Source organism: Urocitellus parryii, chromosome 4 (assembly GCF_045843805.1).
Source record: "Urocitellus parryii isolate mUroPar1 chromosome 4, mUroPar1.hap1, whole genome shotgun sequence".
Classification (NCBI taxonomy): domain Eukaryota; kingdom Metazoa; phylum Chordata; class Mammalia; order Rodentia; family Sciuridae; genus Urocitellus; species Urocitellus parryii.
Window position 1 is genome coordinate 112,518,856 of NC_135534.1, and position 21,601 is coordinate 112,540,456.

Here is a 21,601-nt window from a genome sequence, read left to right on the forward strand (position 1 = left end):
ATGAGATAACTCATGCTAACAGCTGGCACATAGAAGGCTCTCAATGAATAGCAGCTACTTCTATGAAGCAGTTTCTGTTATAAGTGCTATACTGGATCTATCCATTTACAAGAGGGAAAACAGTCAGCAATGTAAATGGAGTGGGGGTAGAGAAGGAGGAGAAAAGTGAGCTGGGGCTTTGAGGGCTAGTATGGCCAACGATTTCTTACCAGGGTTGGGTTAAGCCAACATGCCCCTCTTTTAACCATGAAGTCACTCTCTGCCTTTCCCACACACTGGCCCATTTTATGGTCAACTGGAAAGAACACAGACTAAGATTTCAATCTGAGTTATGAAACTACCATTGGGTGTATCATTAAACTTCTGTAGATAAGCTTTCCTACCCCACAGAGTGCATCAAATGAGAAAATGAAAGATCTATAAAACCATTGAAGCCCTCTCCAAACACATAGATGCATTATTACAAGAGGAGATTCTTTTGGAAACTCATGGGGTAAGGCAGAGATTTTCTTGACTTGGCAATGATCTTGAAATTCAAAGGGCAAACATGGCAGCTCAGATCTCCAACCCTAGCACTATAGGACTCAAAGACAGTGGAGAAAAAGTGGAGGGGTAAAGTGATTCCGATAATGATTGGCACAGGAGAGAGGGAAGAGTGCAAGATTTGGAGCTTGAATACCCAAATTTAAAATTCACTTGATCCCCTTTTAGCTCAATGAAATCATTTAACAACAAAAACATGTCAGTTTTCTAATCAATAAAATGGGTATGGTAAGGATTTGGGGTATTCAAATGCAATAAGGGCTTTTTGTAATTTGCCAAGTGCCACCAAACGTGCCTGACTATGTGTTTAGTCCTTACAAGTGACCAAGGTGAAATGAAGAGTTCCCCTCCTCATAGCAACCCCTCCTCTGAAAGATGTTCTCTCTGTGGACTGGCTGAATTCCTGGTGACTTAACTAGAAGCTCAGATCAGCTCTCATTAGCTGCCTAATTTCAGGAAAAGCCACCTCTTTCCATGTCTGTTAACACTCCTTATGATGGAGAGGATGGACCAGGTCTTGTGTTAAGTTTTGTTGTAATTTTGCTTTTGTGGACCACCACTCTTAACATTCAGTTTGTTGAGATTTCACATTGATTTTTTAAAATGTGCCAGGAGAGGGGTGTGTGTGTGAGAGAGAGAGAGAGAGTGTGTGTGTATGAGAGAGAGAGTGGGTGCACGTGCGTGTGCGTGCATGTGAAGGAAGAGTACAGAGCAGACTGTGACCTGCCTGGGCCCAACACTTGCCAGGAATGGCCCTATCCACCCACCTGGGGGAGGAGAACTGGGTTGGAGCCCAGGAACCCTAACAGATGCAGTTCCAATTTAGCCACAAGAAGTCCTCTCCAAGGCAACTCAGGCGAACATACCGCCCACTGGGCAGGACTAAAAATACACCCGCATGGTTTCAACGTCACACCTGAAGTAAAAATACATCCAACAGGGGCTGCTGGCTTGTTCTCCCACCCCCACTCTCTTCTCTCCATCTGGTGTCTTTGAGGGGAGGAGAAGCAGAGGACTGGGCAAGCACCTCCCTTTCCCTCCAAGACCTGACTGTCCCCTTCCCACACAGACACCCCAGCAGAGCCTCAAACAAGGCAGGTCCTTTTGTAGCAACTGTGGCTAGAAGCTGCCAGATGGCAAAATCTGATCCAGGTCCCCCAGTATGGATACATTCTAAGCCTGAAATAACTTTAGGTTCCTGTCTCAGAACCGTCATTCCTAGAGTCATTGCTTACTGCATTCATTCATTCGTTCCCATTCATTGATCTGCCAAATCCTTATTGATCCTCTGCTGTGTGCCACACACTGTGCCTAACCCTTGGGAATTCAGAGAGAGACAAGATGAGGTCACAGACTGCAGTTGCTCACCAGGTAGTGAGGGAGATGGATCTGTGCACAAACAACTGGTGGTTCATAGAATGTAGACTGTGGTGTCACAGGGAAATAAAAATAAATTCTTCCTGGGCGTGCATTTTGGTTAGAAGAAAATGAGGTTTTGAGTTCTGAAAAATGGTAGGATGTCTCTCTTCCTCATCTTCCTGAGCCTCTATTTGAATTGGCACATGGGCTCATTTTCTAGCCAAATGAGTCAATGGACTCAGGAAGATAAATTTATTGGAGTGGATGGTGTCAGTGTAGCTCTGAATAAGGAAGATACCCACACACCATTCCAGGGGGATGAAACTACCATTGATAGTTTATTGAGTACCAGACACATTCCATGTTTCTTCATTTAATCCCTACAAGAGTCTGCATGGAAGATGTTATCCTTGTTGTATAAAATAGGAAATGGAGACTCAGAGACATTCAATAACTTGCCCAAAGTCACACAGTATTCAAAGTCTGTGCTTCTTTCAGATTCCCCTGCATCCTACCCTAAATTGTGAGTAAAGGCAAGCGAGGCACCAAGCATTTCCTGTGGTGGCTGAGAGGAAGCAGTGCTTCCTCTTGCTGGAGATACCCATCTGGGAACCTTTGTAAAAGAAATGTCAGGTTTTTTGTTCTATTTGGGGGGGGGGGGATTTTTTTTTTTTTTTTTTTGCTACCGGGAATTGAACCCAGAGCACTCTACCACAGGACTACTTTCCCAGCCCTTTTTCTTTTTTATCTTAAATTGTCCAGCCTACCCTTAAACTTGCAATCCTCCTGCCTCAGCCTCCTGAGTTGCTCTGACTACAGGTGTGCAACATCATCCTTGGGAAGGAATGGCATAAGACGGGACTGGTTGAGATGCAGAAGCAGGTAGTTCAGATAGAAGGAACAAGTGGAGCTCTGATGTGGGACAGGAAAGAACAGAGCATGGGTGAACACAGGTACATGTGGCCTGAGCTAGTGAAGGGGAGGAGTGATGGCACAAGGGACACTCTGCCAGCCATCCCTGCAACCATCCGTCTCTGCTGAGTCTGGCGGAAGTACTGAAAAGAAGCGGAGGCCACTTCCTGAGTAGCTTGGAGTGTCCACCTCTGGAAGATTGACTCTGTGATTCCATTGGGTCACTGCTGAACATCTCCACGCAGGAGGAATCTTGATCTCCTACCATACACTTCACTCTCTGGATCATCATCCTTGTCCCAATCAGGAAGGGTTGGGACACAGAGGGGATAGGTGTGACACTGAGGCCCTCTCTGCCCACCTGTCAGCAGAATGAGACTGGGCTGTGAGGGGAGGTGCAGGAGGAGCTGGGGAGCTCCAAGGGCGGTCACAGGGAGAAAAGGTGGACAGCCCAGGCAGGTGGCCACACACTTGACTGGACCCATAATTGAGGTCTGTAGTACTAACCAAGGTCACAAAGGAAGGGACAGCTGAGAGGCTAAGAAGGGACAGAGTGGCATTACTGTGAATCACAAGGTTTATCACCCAGAAAGAGCAGTCAACACTAATGTCCCCCCTGCCTGGGACCATCCTTTAGCCCCCTCCCCAGTCTGTGGTGGTCTGTTTCTGACATCTAATTTCTCTTTTTTTTTTCATCTTCGCCTCTTGGAAGCTGTATTTTTTTTTCATTCTTTCTCACTTTTTTTTTTTCCTGTCTCTGCTTTCTGTTTCAACTCCTCCCCTAAGCAGGAAGGAATATTTTAAATTAAAAACAAAGCAAAAAGAACATAACCAGGCTACCCAAGGAGGAAGGAAGAGGAACTGAAAAATCCAACTGTCTTTTCTTAAGTCCTTTTGAGGAAAAGGACTTGTGCTGCTGCCACATAGGAGGACTTATAGTTAGATATGAGTGCAAAAAGGGAAAGGTGTGGTCTCCATCCCAGAAGGTCTTTGATAAATGATGGGAACCTCATCAGCCCAATTTATGTTAAGAATATCTGTCTTGGCTGGACGCAGTGACACTCACCTGTAATCCCAGTGACTTGGGAGGCTAAGGCAGGAGGATCCCAAGTTCTAGACCAGCCTCAGCAATTTAGCAATATTCTGTCTCAAAATAAAAAGGACTAGGAATGTAGCTCAGTGGTACAGTGTGCCTGGATTAATTTCCCAGTACCAAAAGAAAAGAAAAATTGGTCTATCTGGAGGTAGGAGGAATGGAATGAGCTTATTGAATTTCACCTGCAGAGGATGCTTCCAGAAAGCTCTGCATAAATGGGGGTCAGCACAGCCTTGACCAGAAGAATCTCTCTCTCTCTCTTGACCCAGTAGATATTTTGATCCCAGGGGTCCAGCCTCAGTGGTGGTAACCCTTTCAAAGGGTTTTGGCCAATGCCCTGTCCCATCTGATCTACTTTCCTGGGGAGCAGCCCCAGACACCCTAGCCCCTAACTGGGCATTCCACACCAACAAATCGGGTGATGTACAAAACACGAAAGCAGAAATGTCAGAAGTAATTAAACCAAACGATGGCTTAAACCCCTGTAGAAATCAACACATCCGGTTTAATCACCTTCTTAAGCTAGCACAGGCTGCAATTCTATGGAGAGGGCTTCTTTATTTCTTTGGATCGTTAACAGGAACTGCATATCTTGAGCTTGATTTTAGTTTGGATACTCCTGGGGAGAGGTGATGAGGGTGGGGGTGGGGCAGGGGGCTTGGAAAAGAAAAAAGAAATAATAAAATGTTATTTGAGATCATCTCTTCTTCTTGTCTCCCCAAGCCCGAGCCTAGTCACTCCCTCCCTCCTGCCTCTGTCCGTGCTCCCAGCACCCGGGCGGAGGCACAGTGCTGAATGTGCTAAATTAGGCCATTAGAGAAATTCATTTCTCTTTATTAGTCTGTGTCAAATCCTTTTTATTAGTGGCTGGAAACGACCTCTCTTCTGCAGTAAAATGTCATGCCAGTTCACTCCTTTTATTTGTTCTGCACTGACGAGGCTCAAACTCTCACTGAATTAGTGCAGTGAGATTTATTTCCTCCAAATTTTGAACGGCTTAAGAGAGATTGGGGTGGAGGGGGCGGTCACACGGAGGCGGCTTGGGGGAAGCAGAGCAGGGAAAGGATCTGGGAGGGGGAAGGTGAGCTCTCATAGAGGTCAAATGTCCTCAGCTCTTTGGAAATAAAGTCTAATGACCATCTCTCATATCTTGTGCATTGCCTTCTGGGCACTGGGGACTGAGTTTCTACATTCCTGCTTCTAGCCCCTGAAAGATGATGATCTACAGTGGAAGGTCCTGGACACCCAGAGAAGAAGCTCCCTGAAACCCATGATCTGGGCCTGGGGGTTGTAGCTCAGTGGTACAGAACTTGCCTAACATGGATGAGGCTCTGGATTCCATCCCCAGCACCGCAGGGGAAAATATTCTTGTTGGACAAACTGAGGCTCTAGAAGGCCAAGGTCCCACAACTAATGGGAAAACAGAGAAGGGTATTCTTGGCTCAGGTGGCTTAAATGCCAGCTCTCATAGACCCTGCCCTATTCAGAGTGACCCCTGGGCCTTCCGCCAAGGCTGCTGGAAAAGACTCTTTGAGGGTGCCTGCTGGCCTCATCTCCATTTTATGTGGGATCCATTGGAGGGTAGCTTTAAAAATAAAGGTCAACCCTTAGGCAGGAACAGGGCAACTGGGGAGAAGGCAGATGACTCCCATAACTGGGTTGGGAACAGTCCTAGAGAAGTCCTACAGCTACAGCCTTGGAACTTAGCACATTGTCTCAGCAGTGCCAATGCTTTAGGTGGCAGATGAGCAGGTAGCAGTCTGGGTTCATTTGAGTGATCTAGGAGGACAGGGAGTGGGAGCTATAGGCAGTCCCTCCTGGCCCTGGTATGGGTCATGTGGAAAATTGTGGATAAACTCAGACTTCATATGATCTCCATGAGGCAGATGGGATTCCTGGGATGGGTGGGAGGAAGCTGGCACGGAAGCATGGGGTATGAGAAGAGAGCACCTGCCCAATCCTCAGGTAAGGAGGGCTGGACAGATGTGGCCAGGCAACCTCCATCAAGTCCACCCTATGCTCCATGGTTGGTTAACTTGGGGGAAAGAACAGGTGGCATGTTCCCTTCTGAGAGATAGGAGAAGCCTTAGATGACACTACAGGGAGGCTGGGGGCATTGCTCAGTGGTAGAGCACTTGACTAGTTTGTGTGCGGCCCTGGACTCCATCCCCAGCACTGAAAAAAATAAAATGAAAAACCAGATCTGCCCTCTCATTTGCCCATTCTGGGAGAGGGAGATCTGACACCTGTGGGTAGAAGAGGTTTCTAACACAGACCCATCCCTGGCCCTGCCAGAAGATGCGCATTGTTCCCCAGTGTGTGTTGAGAGCACCTCCTACCTCATCCCACAAGCACAGCTCCACCTGAGTCTTTCCAGGTACTGGACTCTGCTGCCTTTGCAAACTTGTTTTCCGTTCCTACTACCTCACTCACCTAGATTATCTTCCCAAAGCATACTGGGCTTATTCCTATCTCAAGTACTTTCTTTGCTTTTCCTCCTGCTTAGAATGCCTGTCCCTCAGTTCTTTGCATGACTGCCCCCTCATCATTTGAGTCTTAACTTAAAATGTCACCTCCTCAGAGAGGCCCTCCCAGACCACTTCTTCCTTTTGGGGGGCAAGGACAGAAACAGAAGAGATATTCCCCTCTCCCCACCCCTAGTCCTCCTAGCTGGGATGATTCTAATCACAGCAGACCACACCTGCCCACCCCACATGCCACTCACATGGTGTACAGGAACACACAACCACACATACACAAGGCATACAGATAATGCACAGAATGCACGTACACATGGTATTTGTGGCACACAAAATCGCCCCCCCCCCTGTTGCATATATGCAATACCACGTGCATACGTCCTGCACAAACACAATACCATGGGTGCACATGGTGAAAACACACCGGGAGGTACATGACACTCCTATCCTTGTTCTATCGGCAGTCTGCTTTCAACACCAGTGCACACATGTGCACACATGTGTACACATACACATGCATGCACACCCCATCACCTCTCTACCCAGCGGCTGTGCACCCTCCCTCCAGTCAGTGAGAAAGGAATGTGCAGTGACCGCGGCTGCCTTGGGTTGGGGCAGGGGCTGCACCCCCACCACCTGGCACGATGCTGCGGATTATTAGTTCCTGGTAATTTAGTGCCCTTGTACAGAGTCGATTTGTGCCTTTCATTCCTAATTGATCTAGTGGCTGTTTAAATGGCAGCAGGCATCTGTTGAGAGTAGGAAGGTTCATAAGGCGCAATAATTCATAACACCGTCTGGAATTTGCCTTTCATGGCCCTCAGCTAAACCACTGCAGGGCTCTGCTTAAATTACAGCCACTGAGGCTTTCTTTGGTATTCCACTCAGGGCCAGGAGAATCTTGCATTAAACTGGGATCAGGTTAGATTAGACTATAATATGCTGCAGTATTAGTGGCTGCAAATGAAGACTTATACTGGAGTTTAACCCCTTCACCTGGTGTTCTCTTTGTCTTCAGCCAGATGGCTAAACTCACCCATTGTTTTTCCCTGCCAGCTTTCTACCAGGGCTCAATAGATCTTCTGGTAATTTGAGGCTGCAGATGAGCCACCCTTAAATATTGACCCTCTTTCCCTACAGACTGTACATCTAACCTGCAGCCTTGAGGCCCAGGAATTTATGCATCAGCTCCCAAAACAAGGGTTAGGGAGACAGTGTCTGAGGGCAGCCTCTGCCAAGCCTAGCAATTCATGTGAAGTGGGAATTTATCTTTTTTCATCTCCCATCTTGCCTGAGCCTGAGTAGAAAAACCCATACAGTGTGAGAATGAGCAGCAGTGGGGGTAACCACTATATGTCTTTTGTCCAGGATTGTAAGAATTCTGGAAGGGGACAGGAACTTGGGGGTTTCCCTACTCACTTACAAATGCTGTAAATACTGTGTAGGCTGTATATTCAATTGTTTCTCAGTGCGTCTAATTGTAGTGTGCCAGAGGGGAAAAGCATTATCTGTTTTCCTTTTCAGACCTTAACTGTGTCCTTCAATATGGTAGCCACTAGCCACATGTGGCTATTTAAATTTAAATTAATTAAAATTCAATAAAATAAAAAATTAAGCATCCTAGTTGCAATAGTCATATTTCAAGTATTCATTTGCCTCATGTGGCTAGTGGTTACTGTATTGGACAGTGCAGATTACAGAACATTTCCATCACTGAAGAAAGTTCTATTGGACAGTGATGGCTACAGCATTCCCTCTGGAAGAGACCCCAGGGGTCAGGTACAGTACACATTCCTTCTCTCCCAGCAAGCAGGGCTGCATCGAAAAGAAAACTGCATTTCATGGTCCCAGGAGTCTGAGGAGACAGACCAGAGACTGATGTGTGAATGCTTTTTTTGGAACTGTAGGGAAAGAGAACGGGGCTCTCCAGAGTTCAGGGTCAACAACCCAGGCACTAGCATGCAATATGCTGCAGAAATAAATGTGATATGCACTTATGCCTGCAAAATAAGTATGTATACATATATATATTCAACAAATATTTGTGGAGATCCATGTACCTCTACTTGACTCTAGATGAATAAGGTGCACTTGATTCCCGCTCACAGTCTAAGTGAGGAAGGAAGATGATAAAACAAACAACTTAGAAACTATCAGCATTTGGAGGAAGTCAGGGATCTGGTGATCTCTAAGATGACACCCATATAGTCATTTAGGTAAGAAGTTCAGCTCACACATATACTTCACAGAAATATGCCCACACATGATCGCACGCGCGCGCGCGCGCGCGTGCGCGCACACACACACACACACACACACACACACACAGTGCATTCATTGATTCATTCAGTCACCTAGTATTTATATGTACTTGCTTTGACAAGATCTAGGGATACAACAATCATTAACACAGGAACAGCCTTGGAGGCGAACAGTGAACACATAATGATGCAAATAATCATTTAATTAACACTGAGCTAAGAGTAGGATGACGGAAAAGTGCAGGGTTGATGTTATTCATATAATTGGGATATCTGACCTAAACCGAGCCTGCCAACAGACAATGGACAGGTGGAGACATCTGCCTACCGTGTAGGCAAGTATTTGGGCTCATCATGCACATCCCCCACATACAAGTGCTTGTACACATCTGCTGCCCTCAGTTGCTCTAGACATTGTGTGTGTATGTGTGTGTTTCTATGATGTATATATGTGAACTGAAGTACTTACTTAAATGACTCTATGAGTCTTAGCTGGGATATCACCTACGGATGTTCACATCCTGGATTTCTCTGAATATTTCCCATATTTCTTTCCTGGGTCAACTCTGAATCAGAAATGGACACTTACCTCTTTGAAGGGTTATAACTGCTCATCCCTCTTCAAACATCCGTGTAGTTTATCTATCTAAAGAGAAAAGGTAGGAGCCCTCTGACGTCCCAGGTACTAGGGGACTGAACCCTCTATGCCAGGGCACAAACATTGCCATTAGGTTGACCCTGGGGGCTGGGGACATTCTCAAGGAGTGGGACCTGGGGAGAAGAAGTGATGGGAATGTGGGAAAAGGAACCAGATGGCTTCTGAGCCCAGCCAGCAGCACGGTCTCTGTGTGTGCGCATGTGTGAGTTCTTGATGTCCCCGCAGGCACCCTCTTTTCCCGCTCCTGACGCTGCTGTTTGAGAAATGTGAACAGGCCACCCAGGGCTCTGAGTGCATCACCTCCGCCAGCTTTGATGTGGACATCGAGAACTTTGTCCACCAGCAGGAGCAGGAGCACAAACCCTTCTTCAGCGATGATCCAGAACTGGACAATCTGGTAAAGACCCTCCACCCCACACCCTGGCTAGAATCTCCTACCCTTTGGTCCCCCTGAAATAACCTGGAAATGTTCCTTTTGTTAATTTATTCAACAAAATATTTTTAGTCCCCACCATGGGACACCAGATGCACCATATTAGCAGCTGAGAACCATGTCTAAGTTCTTATATCACGAGCTTCAGGAGCTGGCTCTGCTGCCCAACTCCCTCCTGTCTCTGCCCATGTGGCACCAGAATCTTACTCCCCACCATCCTGCAGAACCAGCCAACTGAAAGGAGGGTTTGAACTCTAAGGTAGCTGCCCCAGGCCTGGAGTCCTCCTAGAGAGGAACTGATGCCTTGAATGCTACTGGGTAGAGAACGAGAGTCACAAGCATGTTCGAGCACATCAACAGAAAGAGCTGGGGACCTGGTCATCCTAAGAAGACCAGCAGAGAGGCCCCCCCTGCTTAGGGGACACAGCAGATCAGGTTCTCCACCAGTTTGCCACTCAGATCATCACTATAGTTTACAAAAAATACATTGCTAGGCCATATCATGGAGCTTTTGTAAGATCAGTGGGATCTTTGTGAATTTTCATTTTAGGTTTCCTAAGCAACAGCAATCACCAGTTAGGTTTGGTGGCCCCCGACCTGTATGGCATATGAAATTCTCCTCTGTCCTTGGGAATTCTGCTGCAGGAAGACATTAGAGAGGCTGCTCTGTGTGTCCATCACTCTAAATAGTCCTCCTGGAATTATTAACCACAGTTCCTAATTTTTCTGTGGGTGGATTGCCCAGAGTATGCATGGTGAATTTGGAAACTCTGCAAAACTCTCCCTCGTACATTGATTGATGATAGTGCTGACCTCTTGCACCCAGCATTTAACTGGTACCTGTTCCAAAAAGGAGAACAGAATTAGAAAAGCAAATGTGACTCCAAAAAGGAAGGAAGAAAAATTACACACACGTGCGGGCACATACACCTACATGCATAGTACATCTGCAGAACAGATGTAAAGAACTTTGTTATTATTCTGTGCTGTGAATTATCCACACCACTGTTTCAGGGTTGAGTGTGGTCCTTTATGAAGTCCAGAAGAGTTACCAAGAGAACCCACCCTGGTCTGGAAATTTGTGATGTTGGATAAGGCTATTTAGAGATCAGGAGCAGGCCCCGAGCAGAGGATAAGCACTGCCCACTGTCAAGAATGTTGGTGGACGCAGTGAGAGCCCCAAATCCACCTCTGCTAGTCCCTGACACTCCCTCTTCCCTGGCTTTGATTGAGCAGCCCCACTTCCCAAAAGGCCGGGCTGCTATTTGGGAATCCTCTGCGAAAGCTTCCCTTTACAGGTTCACCAATTGGCCAACTATTAAGTGCAGGCTGGTCTGGCTTGCCTTGCTCCTCAGCTAATCAGAATCAGACTATAACTGGGAAGCAGATTTGTAGAACCCAGACCCAGGCAGCCATGGAGCCAGGACATGAGGCAGTCACTTCTGCAGGAGTGAGAGTGAACCTGGGGACCAGGATCGTCCTCACTTGACACAAAAAGATACTGGTGTAGCGGAACATGGTGGCATATCCCTGTGATCCCAGTGACTTGGGAGATTCAGGCAGGAGGATCTCAAATTTGAGACCAGCCTCAGCAACTTTACAATTTAGTGACACCCTCTCAAAAATAAATAAGGATTGGAGACATAGTTCAGTGGTAAAGCCCTCCAGGTTTAATCATCAATAAGAAAGAAAGAAAAATAGCAGCTTGGAAGGCTGAAGCAGGAGAATTGCAGGTTTGAAGCTAGCCTCGACAATTTAGTTAGACTGTAAGCAATCTAGTGAAACCCTGTCTCAAAGTAAAAAAAATTAAGTTAAAAATTTTTTAAATTTGTTCTAATATGTTATACATGACAATAGAATGCATTTTGACACATCATACATAAATAGAGTATAACTTCTCATTCTTCTGGTTATACATGATGCAGAATCACACCAGTCATGTGATCATATATGTATGTAGCTTCTATCATTCCTACCCACACACACCTCCTCCTTTCACTAAACTCTGCCTAATCCAAAGTACCTCTATTTTTCCCTAGCCCCCCTCCTTATTGTGGGTTAGCATCTACATATCAGAGAGAGCATTTGGCTTTTGGGTTTTTTTGGACTGGCTTACTTCTCTTAGCATGATAGTCTCCAGTTCCATCCATTTACCAGCAAATGCCATAATTCCATTCTTATTTAAGGCTGAGTAATATTCCGTTGTGTATATATACCACATTTTCTTTATCCATTCATCTGTTGAAGAGCATCTAGGTTGGTTCCATATTTTGGCAATTGTGAATTGAGCTGTTATAAACATTGATGTGGCTATGTCACTGTAGTATGCTGATTTTAAGTCCTTTGAGTATAAACCAAAGTGTAGAATAGCTGGTTCAAATTCCATTCCAAATTTTCTGAGGAATCTCCATACTGCTTTCCATAATGGTTGCACCAATTTATAGTCCCACCAGGAGTGTAAGTGTGTACCTTTCCCCCCACATCCTCATCAACTTTATTGTTGCTTGTATTCTTGATAATTGCCCCCCCCCAAAAAAAAAATTTAAAAGGGCTGGGGATGTGGCACAGTGGTTAAGCACCCCTGGTAGGCAAAAAATAAAGAAAGAAAGAGGGGGAGGGAGGAAGGTCAAGAGAGAGAGAGAGAAAGGGAAGGAAGGAAAGGAGAAGGAAAAACAAAACAAAACAAAAACAGAGGCCCAAGTTGGGGTAAGGAAATACCTAAAATTGGACTGAGGAATATAAAGGAATTTAAATCTTCTTACAAGGCAGGAGTCCTGGAGAAACAAACCTCACATATCTATCCCACCACCACCACCTTCCAGTTGTAAGATCCACTGAAGACAACCTGCCATTCTAGCACAGCCTAGAAAAATCAAAACGTGGCTTTGTTCTGCCCTTGCCAATATTGCTCAGGTCTCTCAGCATTCTGTTCAAAGAATCAAATCTTTTGATTCAATCCAATAAAACTGGCTTGAGTGTCTGCTATATGCCAGGCCTTTACTAGGGACATGGATGTTGTGGAAGATACCCTAGTGGTCCCAAGCTTCTGGTGTCCCCTGGGCTTCTGTATCAGATAGCTGGGCTGGGAGTGGTCCATCTGGTGGAGCATCTTTAGGAAGTCCATCTTGTCTCATGGACCTGATTTGTCTAGATGAGTTAGTCAACGATTGGTTGATTATGTAAATTGGGAGGTTTGAAACAGCACTTGAAAGACAAAAGATGAGCCTAGCGTCCCCATTAACTGTTTGTGACTTTGATGGCTGGCTGAACTGCTTTGAAGCTCGGTTTCCTCATCTGTAGGGCTAATATACCTATCTCATGTGATTGTAATTTTTTAAAAAATTAATGAGGTGGCTCATGGAATTGGCCTTTACAAATGCCTGGCACCCAGGAGATTAATCTCAAATGCAATATCATCATGGCAAGGTGTTCCAGCTCCCTGACCTAACCTCCTGGCCACCAAAGAGATTTAATGGCTGAAATTGGGGGTGGGGTGGAGGGGTGTCAAACAGTGCCCTTTGCCACCCCTGCTCCTGGTCCTGTGTCAGGTGGGGAGATGAAGAGACCAAGCACAGGAGCCATCATTAAAACAAGAATCATGTCGCCAGCACAGCCGAGATGCACATAATTAGAAATTAGAAAAAGGTCAGATCGCGTTATTACCAGCTCAATCAGCTGCCGAGTGCCACAGCCAGTTAATTTGGCATCTGTATTTTTTACAACCCCGCACACGTAGCCCAACGGACTGTAACTCTTTATCCGGACAGATATACTGCGCAGCCGAGCAGGGACATAAAATGAGGGACCCCAAGCAAATGAGCTGAGATAATTGAGAGATTTATTTTTTATATATATGTGTGTCAGGGTGGCTTTCCTTTGCCCTTGAATACTGACTTTCGTAGATGGGATTGTCAGGAGGGCACCTGGATCCCCACAAACGCGGAAGGTCCCTCCCTCTTCTCTCCTCCCTACCCAGGGCCAGCGGGCAGCTTTGGCCCCGCCCAGCTGTCCTCGGTCCTGCTATGACTCACTCCTCCCAATTCCCTGCGGGCCTCTCTCCTCTCCTCCCGCGCATTGCCAGTCTCTCTCTTGCTCTCTGCAGTCTTCTAGAGTCGCTTTTCCAAACAAATCCCCATGGGAGGGCTGAATCACTTCTCCCAAGCTGCCCCAAAGATCAGAGAGAGCATCCCAGATTTCTGAGCGAGCTTCCCTCCCTGTGAGCTTGCCGCTGCACAGCTCCCCTGCTGCGGGGTGGTGGGGGGGGACTCGCAGAGAGTTCATGCGGGGGAGGGCGGACCTAACCCCAGAGAGAAGCAAGTCCAAAGACACTGACATCCAGAAAAGAGAACTGACTTGTCAGGACCAGAACCCAAGTCACTGACTCCTGATTTTATGCTCCTCCCACAGTTTCCCCACCTCTTCTCCCAGGTGGCAATAAAGCCCTCACTTACAAATAAGAGAGTGCCTCTAATAAAATCTCCCCACCCCCTGGCCCAGCCCACACTCTGACACTCTCTAAGTCCCTGTCTCCAGTTTCCATGCCATGGAGGTAGCTTTCCACTTAAAGTGGTTAAGCTGGACCCCCTGGGGAGAGGGGGGCTCCAGTTCCCACAGCCCTGGTGCTCACCAAGTCTATTTCTTACCTGGTCCTAGATCCCTTCTTTGGGCCCAGCAGCCTCTGACTGGCAGTTGGTAAAGTTTGTAAAATTTGCAAGTTCCCCAAACCCCTTTGAAAGGTAAAAGCTTTTTGTTTTATAAAATCTGATTTACAGGCCCCTGGTGCAGGGCCAAGGTTTTATATATTATGCAAGATTTCAAACTAAGGCTGTAAAACGTACGGTTTCAGTTTCATGCATGGAATTTTTTTATGTGTAAATTTTTTAACATTTATGGGGCACGTTTTAATGAGACTCTGGTGCGGCTCAAGGGACAGATTACGGCAAAGCCAACTCCAAAATGGAGCCGCCCAGATCCCTGGGCCCACTCTGAAGAAGCAGGCCAGCGGCTAGAGGTTGAAAAGAAGGAGGCAGCCCAGATCTCTGGCCCAGGAGACCACAGGCCAGCCCCATTCCCAGAGTTATTCACTTCAGCCTTCAATCTAGGCTCTGCCTGGATAGCAGCGGGAAATCCCACAGACACCAGGAAAGGGAAAGGAAATAATAATCAATGCTGGTAATAGTTACCATTTATGGAGCACTTACCAGGTACCAGGTACCATTCTGAACACTTTATATCTATTGTCTTATTTAATCCTCTTTCCAAACCCACAAGGCATGTATGAATACTCTTCCCAATTTTCACTTGCCTGGCATACTAAGGCCCTGGATTTAATCCTTCAGCACCAATATATGTATGTATATGTATATATATATATATATATATATATATATATATATATATACACACACACATATATACATATATATATACACACATATATATACATATATACATATACATGTATAATATACATATATATAACATATACATATATATGTATATATATGCATAACATATACATATATATGTGTATATATATATATATATATGCATATATGTGTTTATGTGTTTATGTGTATATATCGGGCCCAAGGAAGGGATCTAGGACCAGGTAAGAAATAGACTTGGTGAGCACCAGGGTTGTGGGAACTGGAGCCCACCTCTCCCCAGGGGGTCCAGCTTAGCCACTTTGAATGGAAAGCTACCTCCATGACATGGAAACTAGAGACAGGGAGGTAGAGAGTGTCAGAGTGTGGCCCCTGGGGGTGTGCCTTTGGGGGAGATTTTATATATATATATGTATAAAATCTCCCCATTTTAAGAGGTGAAATCACTAGCACAAGATCACACCACATAGCTAGAGAAAGGAATCAAGCTCTAAACTGCAGCCACACTAAACTATTACACCACCTTACAGCCAGCCTTTTATGCCTTTCTAGGAACCAGGTATTTTTTATGTCTTTTCTAGTCACATCTCATTTAATCCTCAATACAACTCTGAGGGAAGTGTGTGTGTGTGTATGTGTGTGTGTGTGTGTGTGTGTGTGTGTGTGTGTGTGTTGCTGGGGATGGAACCCAGGGCCTTGTCTATGATAGGTAAGAGCTCTACCACTGAACTCTACCCCCAACCCATGGGAGTCACAATTATCATACCTATTTTACAGGTAAGGAAACTAAAGTTCAAAGATTAAGTAAATCACTCAAAGTCTCACAGTAGGTGAAAGGCTCAAGATCCTCAGCCTCCGAAACCCATTGTCTTTGGGTGCCCTACTTTGCTATTTAATTCACAAAGTGACTCTGTGTTATGATTTAGATATGAGGTAGCCCCCAAAAGCTCATGTGTGAGACAATGCAAGAATGTTCAGAGGTGCAATGATTATGAGAGTTGTGACCTAATCAGTGGATTAATCCACTGATTAACTGAGTGGTAAATGTAGGGTGTGGCTGGAGAAAGTAGGTCCCTGGGGGTGTGCCTTTGGGGTTTATATTTTGTCCCTGGTGAGCAGAGCCCTCTCTCTGCTTTCTGGTTGCCATGTCCTGAGCTGCTTTCCTCTGCCACACTCTTCCACCAAATCTGTTCACCAGGATGTTCTGCCTCACCTTGGATCCAGAGGTAAGGAATCTACTCTCTGTGAACTGAATTTTCTGAAACTGTGAACCAAAATAAACCTTTCCTCCTCTAAACTGTTCTTGTCAGGTCTTTAGGTCACAGTGACACAAAGCTGACTAAAACACCCTGTGGTTGTTGTTATCCCCATTTAATGGGAAGAAATCAAGGACCTTGTTGCAAATAATTTTTATAGCTGGAACTTGAGCCCAGTGGGTCTAACGTGGGAAGTCAAGCCTCTTTCTTTTGTCCTCTCCTGCTTCTCCACATTCTGAGGCCATCAAAGTGGAAGTGCCAAGTTCCTTATCGGAAAGTGATTTAACTTGTCGTGTATGATAGTTTCCATAAAATGTTAATTCAGGGCCCCTCTGGCAGTTTCCCATCCATAGTTTCACCTTTCTTCCATTTTCCACTTTTTATTTTAGTGACCCTGCATGTCCAACTGGTCAAGCCAAACTGGCTTGGTCTAGAAAAATTCTTGATTAGATTTTAGCTCTGACTGCCCCAGTGATCCACAAGAATTTTCAGAGCACATTAAGGAATGTGTGTTTATAAACTCCTTCTTCTGTGGGGGAGAGTTGTCCTAGCTCCCCAACTCACAAAAGAGAAGAGAGAGGGTGGAAGGAACTAACACCAAAGACAAGGAAACCTCCCTGATCCCTACAAGGAAGTGAGCAGGTTAGCTGATCTCTGAGCCTCCTTATTCTTATCTCTGGAAGAATGATAGATAATACTGCCTGTATCCCTGTGGTGATGAGACTCAAATGAGATAATGGAGAGAAAAGCATTTTGTAAATTTGTAAAGTGCTATGTGTACAAATGTTTTGAAAGGCAAGGAATTATTATTATCAAGTGAAGAAGCCAGGTACCACAAGAGAGGCGACCATTTAGAAAAGAACTTGAAAGTGTGTGTTGGGGGGGCACATCGGTGTGATGAATTGACATTTATTGAGGACCTATTGTATGCCCAGAACATTTGCATACATGGTCTTCTTCAATTTTCATAATAACTTGAAGGTGTAGGTATTATTACCATCCATTTGTGCAGATAAAGTATAAAACCACCTGTCCAAAATGCCAGGTAATAGATTTGGAACATCACACACATGACTTCATAGAAAACAAGAAGCCCTGGTGTTCCATACTCTCCTTGGACTGTGGTACTTCTGTACATGTTAAGAGACTAAAATGTGAGATTGCATCTTGCTTTGCTTTTTTTGAAGGGGACTTCTTTGAAGAAGAAGGCTGGATCTTTATTTTGACAAAGAAAGAAAAGAGAAGCTGAAAAATAGATCAAAACCTGGGAAAGGAATTAAGGACACATTTATTACATTTGGTGATGATATTAAATTAAGTGGCATTGTTATTGCCACTTAGAAGGCTTGGAATAACGTTTTACATGACCCAAATCATTTAGAAAAACTGTTTAATAAATCAGCACTTTATTCTCACTTAAATGCAAAAATCTAAAATAAAAATATATGAGAATTTGGGGCTGGGGTTGTGGCTCAGCAGTAGAACGCTCGTCTAGCACGCGAGACGGTCTGGGTTCGATCCTCAGCACCACATTAAAAAAAAAAAGGTATTGTGTCCAACTACAACTAAAATAAAATATTTTTAAAAAAATATGAGAATTTAAAAAGAACTGGGAATTATTTTTTCACTATCTAAATACGAAATAACAGTAGAGAAACCAATGGGATATTAGAAACTACTGAGCTTTTTAAAAATATGTATTTACTTCCCTGTGATTTATAAAGCACTTTCCCATTATTATCTGTTAGGTTTTACCATATTTTGTGAATTAGAAATGATTATCCCCATTTTACAAATGAGGTAACTGAGGTTCAGAGAAGTCATGGAGTTTGTCCATTGGCATCAGTGGACATGACCTCAAATCCAGGCTGTTTGACAGTGAATCCTACAGGCTTTCTGCTATTCAGGCAGCTCCCTGCTCCTGCCACAAGGCATCGAATTGCCCATCTTTTTTTCTAATCTTGAAGAGGTCCTACATATTCATTGCCTCAGAGTACCATTATGATTTACTCTACATTCTTAAATCTTTAAACCAATTCTATTAGCCCATAAAAAAGTAATACCTTCAGCTGTGCTTTATCAGATCCAAGGATAGGTCCACTTTTGGCCACTGTGTACCAGATCCAATTTAAACATGCTGTGCATGTATTCCATTTGAACAAAAACTATTCTGAGTAGATTTTACTTTTTATTTTTTTAACTTATTTATGTTTGCTGAGTTTTTTAAAAATAATAAGTGGATTTTTGTTTTATATTTAAAATAAATGAATAGAGATATGCACTTTTGAGTGTATGTGTGTATATATATATATATATTGTATATGTATATATACAATATATATATATATACATGTGTGTATTACTATACAAGAATTTTTTAAAGAAAATAAAATGGTGATTACAGAACACAGCTAGGCATGGTGGTTCATGCCTGTAAGCCCAGCTACTTGGGAGACCAAGGCAGAAGAATCACAGATGGATTGCAAATTCAAGGCCAGCCTTGGTAACTTAGTGAGACCTGGTCTCAAAATTTTTTTGAAGAGGCTGGAAATGTAGCTTGATGGTAGAGCACCCTGGGTTCAATCCCCAGTATTCACCCCCTGCTCCCCACAAAATAAGGCAGAATAGACTGGAAAATGAAAGGGAGAGGAGAAAGGAAAGAAAAAAAGGAGAGATGGAAGGAAAGAGAAGAAAGATTTAAGGAATTAGGATTGTTTTTGTCTGGAGAAGAAAAAAAAAACTAATTGATCAACTTATTCAAGTCAGATGTCTGGTTCAGTGTTTGGCATATAGTGAGACCCAGTGTTTGTCGAATCGATAAAGTTCAGTGCAGTTGTGTTGATGGAGGCATGATGTCCTTGGTGCCTATAGAAGGCTGAATAAGCCCTTCATAGTAAGGCAGAAGAACTGTTGGCCAAATGTAGGAAAGAGCTTCTTACTCAGCAGATTGAAGAAACACAGAGGTGGTCCAAGGCAAGAAAATCATCTCCTGATGACAGGGACAGCCTAGAAGGGAAGAGGCAGCCTGTGTACATGGTAAGCTTGCACTGTTCATGAGCTTGCAGGCTACCTGAAACATCTTGCAGAGCCAGTCAATTGAGGGTAAAAGTCCTGGTAATGCTCAGAGAATCAGAGCACGGTGGAACCCAACTGCCCAACCCTCTTTTCACCCATGTGCTGAGGTGCTCTGATGCTGGGAGTGAGAGATGGGAAATAAGAGCAGCTGAATAAGGGAACATTATCAGGGAAGGTTCTGAAAATCCTAATCTTTAATGCCCCCAAAGCCATTTGGTTTTCCTAGAACTTCATACTTCCTGTCACACTGAGCCCCTCCACCCCAACCCATGTACTCTTTATGTTCCCATTTTCTCTATGAACTTAAATCCTGAGAGTCTGTATTGAGGGTGAAGCAACTCAGGCTCAGGGATGAGGTCACGTGGCTTCATATCACCTACCAGCTGTGTGACTTTAAGCAATAAAAATTTAATATATCTGGACTTCATTTTCTTTAACTATAAATTATCGGCAGTAAGTATCCACCTACAGAGGTTCTCCTCTGAAATAGATAAGGCATGAGATGGGCTTATCATAGTACTTGAGGCATAGGATCAGTTGTGTTTGGGTATTGTGATCAATCCATCAACAAGTATCTATTAAGTGCTTTATACTACGCTAACATTTTTTTTTTTTTTTTTTGGTGTGGTGCTGGGGATTGAACTGAGGGCCTCATGTGTGATGTCAGACAAGTGCTCTACCACTGAACTACATCCCCAGCTCCATGTGCTCATCATTCTGAGAAGCATAAACCAAGACCTCCATGGCCAAAGTCAAGTAGAAAATTTAGGCAAGAGCACATCTTTATTAAGTTCCTAACTGCACTTTTCAGTGCAAATGATTCATACTATTGTTACCATTCTTCTCTTTGCCTGAAATTACTCAATCTCCATCAGTCTCAACCCCTTGAATGTAGCACTCCATAGGAAGCCCTGCATAAAGTCATACAATTGTTGGTTTCTGAGTATAAGCCACAGTCTAATTTAGTACTCTAAAAACCCTTCCTTATTTGAGCTCAATCCCTGCCCATCAGGCAATCCATAAGCCCAGCCCACGGAATGTAGGCTCCCAACTTGAAATGCCAAAGAGTCTCAAGAAGGGTGCAACACTGACCTCCAACCACAGGCTCTATACATACCTCACACTCAAAAATTTCTGGGAGTGGTTTCCTTCCCTTTTTATGTTGTCTAAACTTGTTCCTCAGCATTAAAATGCTGGCTGAACACTGGAAGGGTGGGATTAAATACAGACTCCCATGTATTGTTTGTGTCATCAGAACTGGATGGGAGGACAATGAGCACACCTTTATATATATATACATATATACACATATATGAATATATATTATTGTAAACTTATATGCAATTATAAAAACGAATACAGAGCTATCTGTTCCCTTCATGGATAACCATAGCACTATTGCATAAGCAAGAAAAATCCCCCAACCTTATTCACATCTCACCAGTTTTATATGCATTCACGTGTGTATGTATGCAAGTATATAGTTCCATGCAATTTTATCACATGTTTAGATTCATGTAAACATTACTGAAGTTAAGGAACCAAAGAGTTTCAGCCTCCCTTCTCCTCCTCACCCTCGTTGACCCCTACTTTGTTCTCTATTTTTATAATTTTGTCATTTCAAGAATGTTATATAAATGGCATTATGTGGTATCTAATCCTTTGAGATTGTTTTTCCTTCTGTCAGCCTAATTCCCTCGTGACATATCCAAATCGTTGAGCATATCAATAGCTTATTCTTTTTTATTACTAAGTCATATACCATGATACAGATGGACTATAGCTACTTTATCACTCACTTATTGAACTATATTTGGGTCTTTCCAGTTTGAGACTATTGGAAATAAAACTGCTTTGAACATTCATGCACAGGTATTAGTGTGAATGTATATTTTTTTATTTCTCTGGGATAAATACCCAAGAATGCAATTGCTGAGTTGTATGGTAAAGCAAATATTTAGTTTTGTAAGAAACTGTCATCATGTTTTCCAGAGTGGCTGTACCATTTTACATTCCCACTATCACTGTATGAGTGTGTAGTTTTTAGTTCCTTACTAGCATTTGGTATTATCACTATTTTTCATTTTAAGCATACTGATGGGTGGGCAGTGATATCTCATTGTGGTTTTAATTTGCATTTC

At 44.0% G+C, this 21,601-nt stretch overlaps 1 protein-coding gene across 6 annotated transcripts in view; it reads left to right on the forward strand.

Moving 5' to 3' along the window:
* Nucleotides 1–21,601, forward strand: part of Pknox2 (PBX/knotted 1 homeobox 2) — a 268,938-nt gene that overhangs the window by 209,207 nt on the left and 38,130 nt on the right. For all 6 annotated transcript variants that reach the window (XM_026404555.2, XM_077796969.1, XM_026404558.2 and 3 more), the window contains one exon: nt 9,535–9,706. In XM_026404555.2, the coding sequence (XP_026260340.1) occupies nt 9,535–9,706 (172 nt within the window). The remainder of the gene's footprint in view (nt 1–9,534; nt 9,707–21,601) is intronic.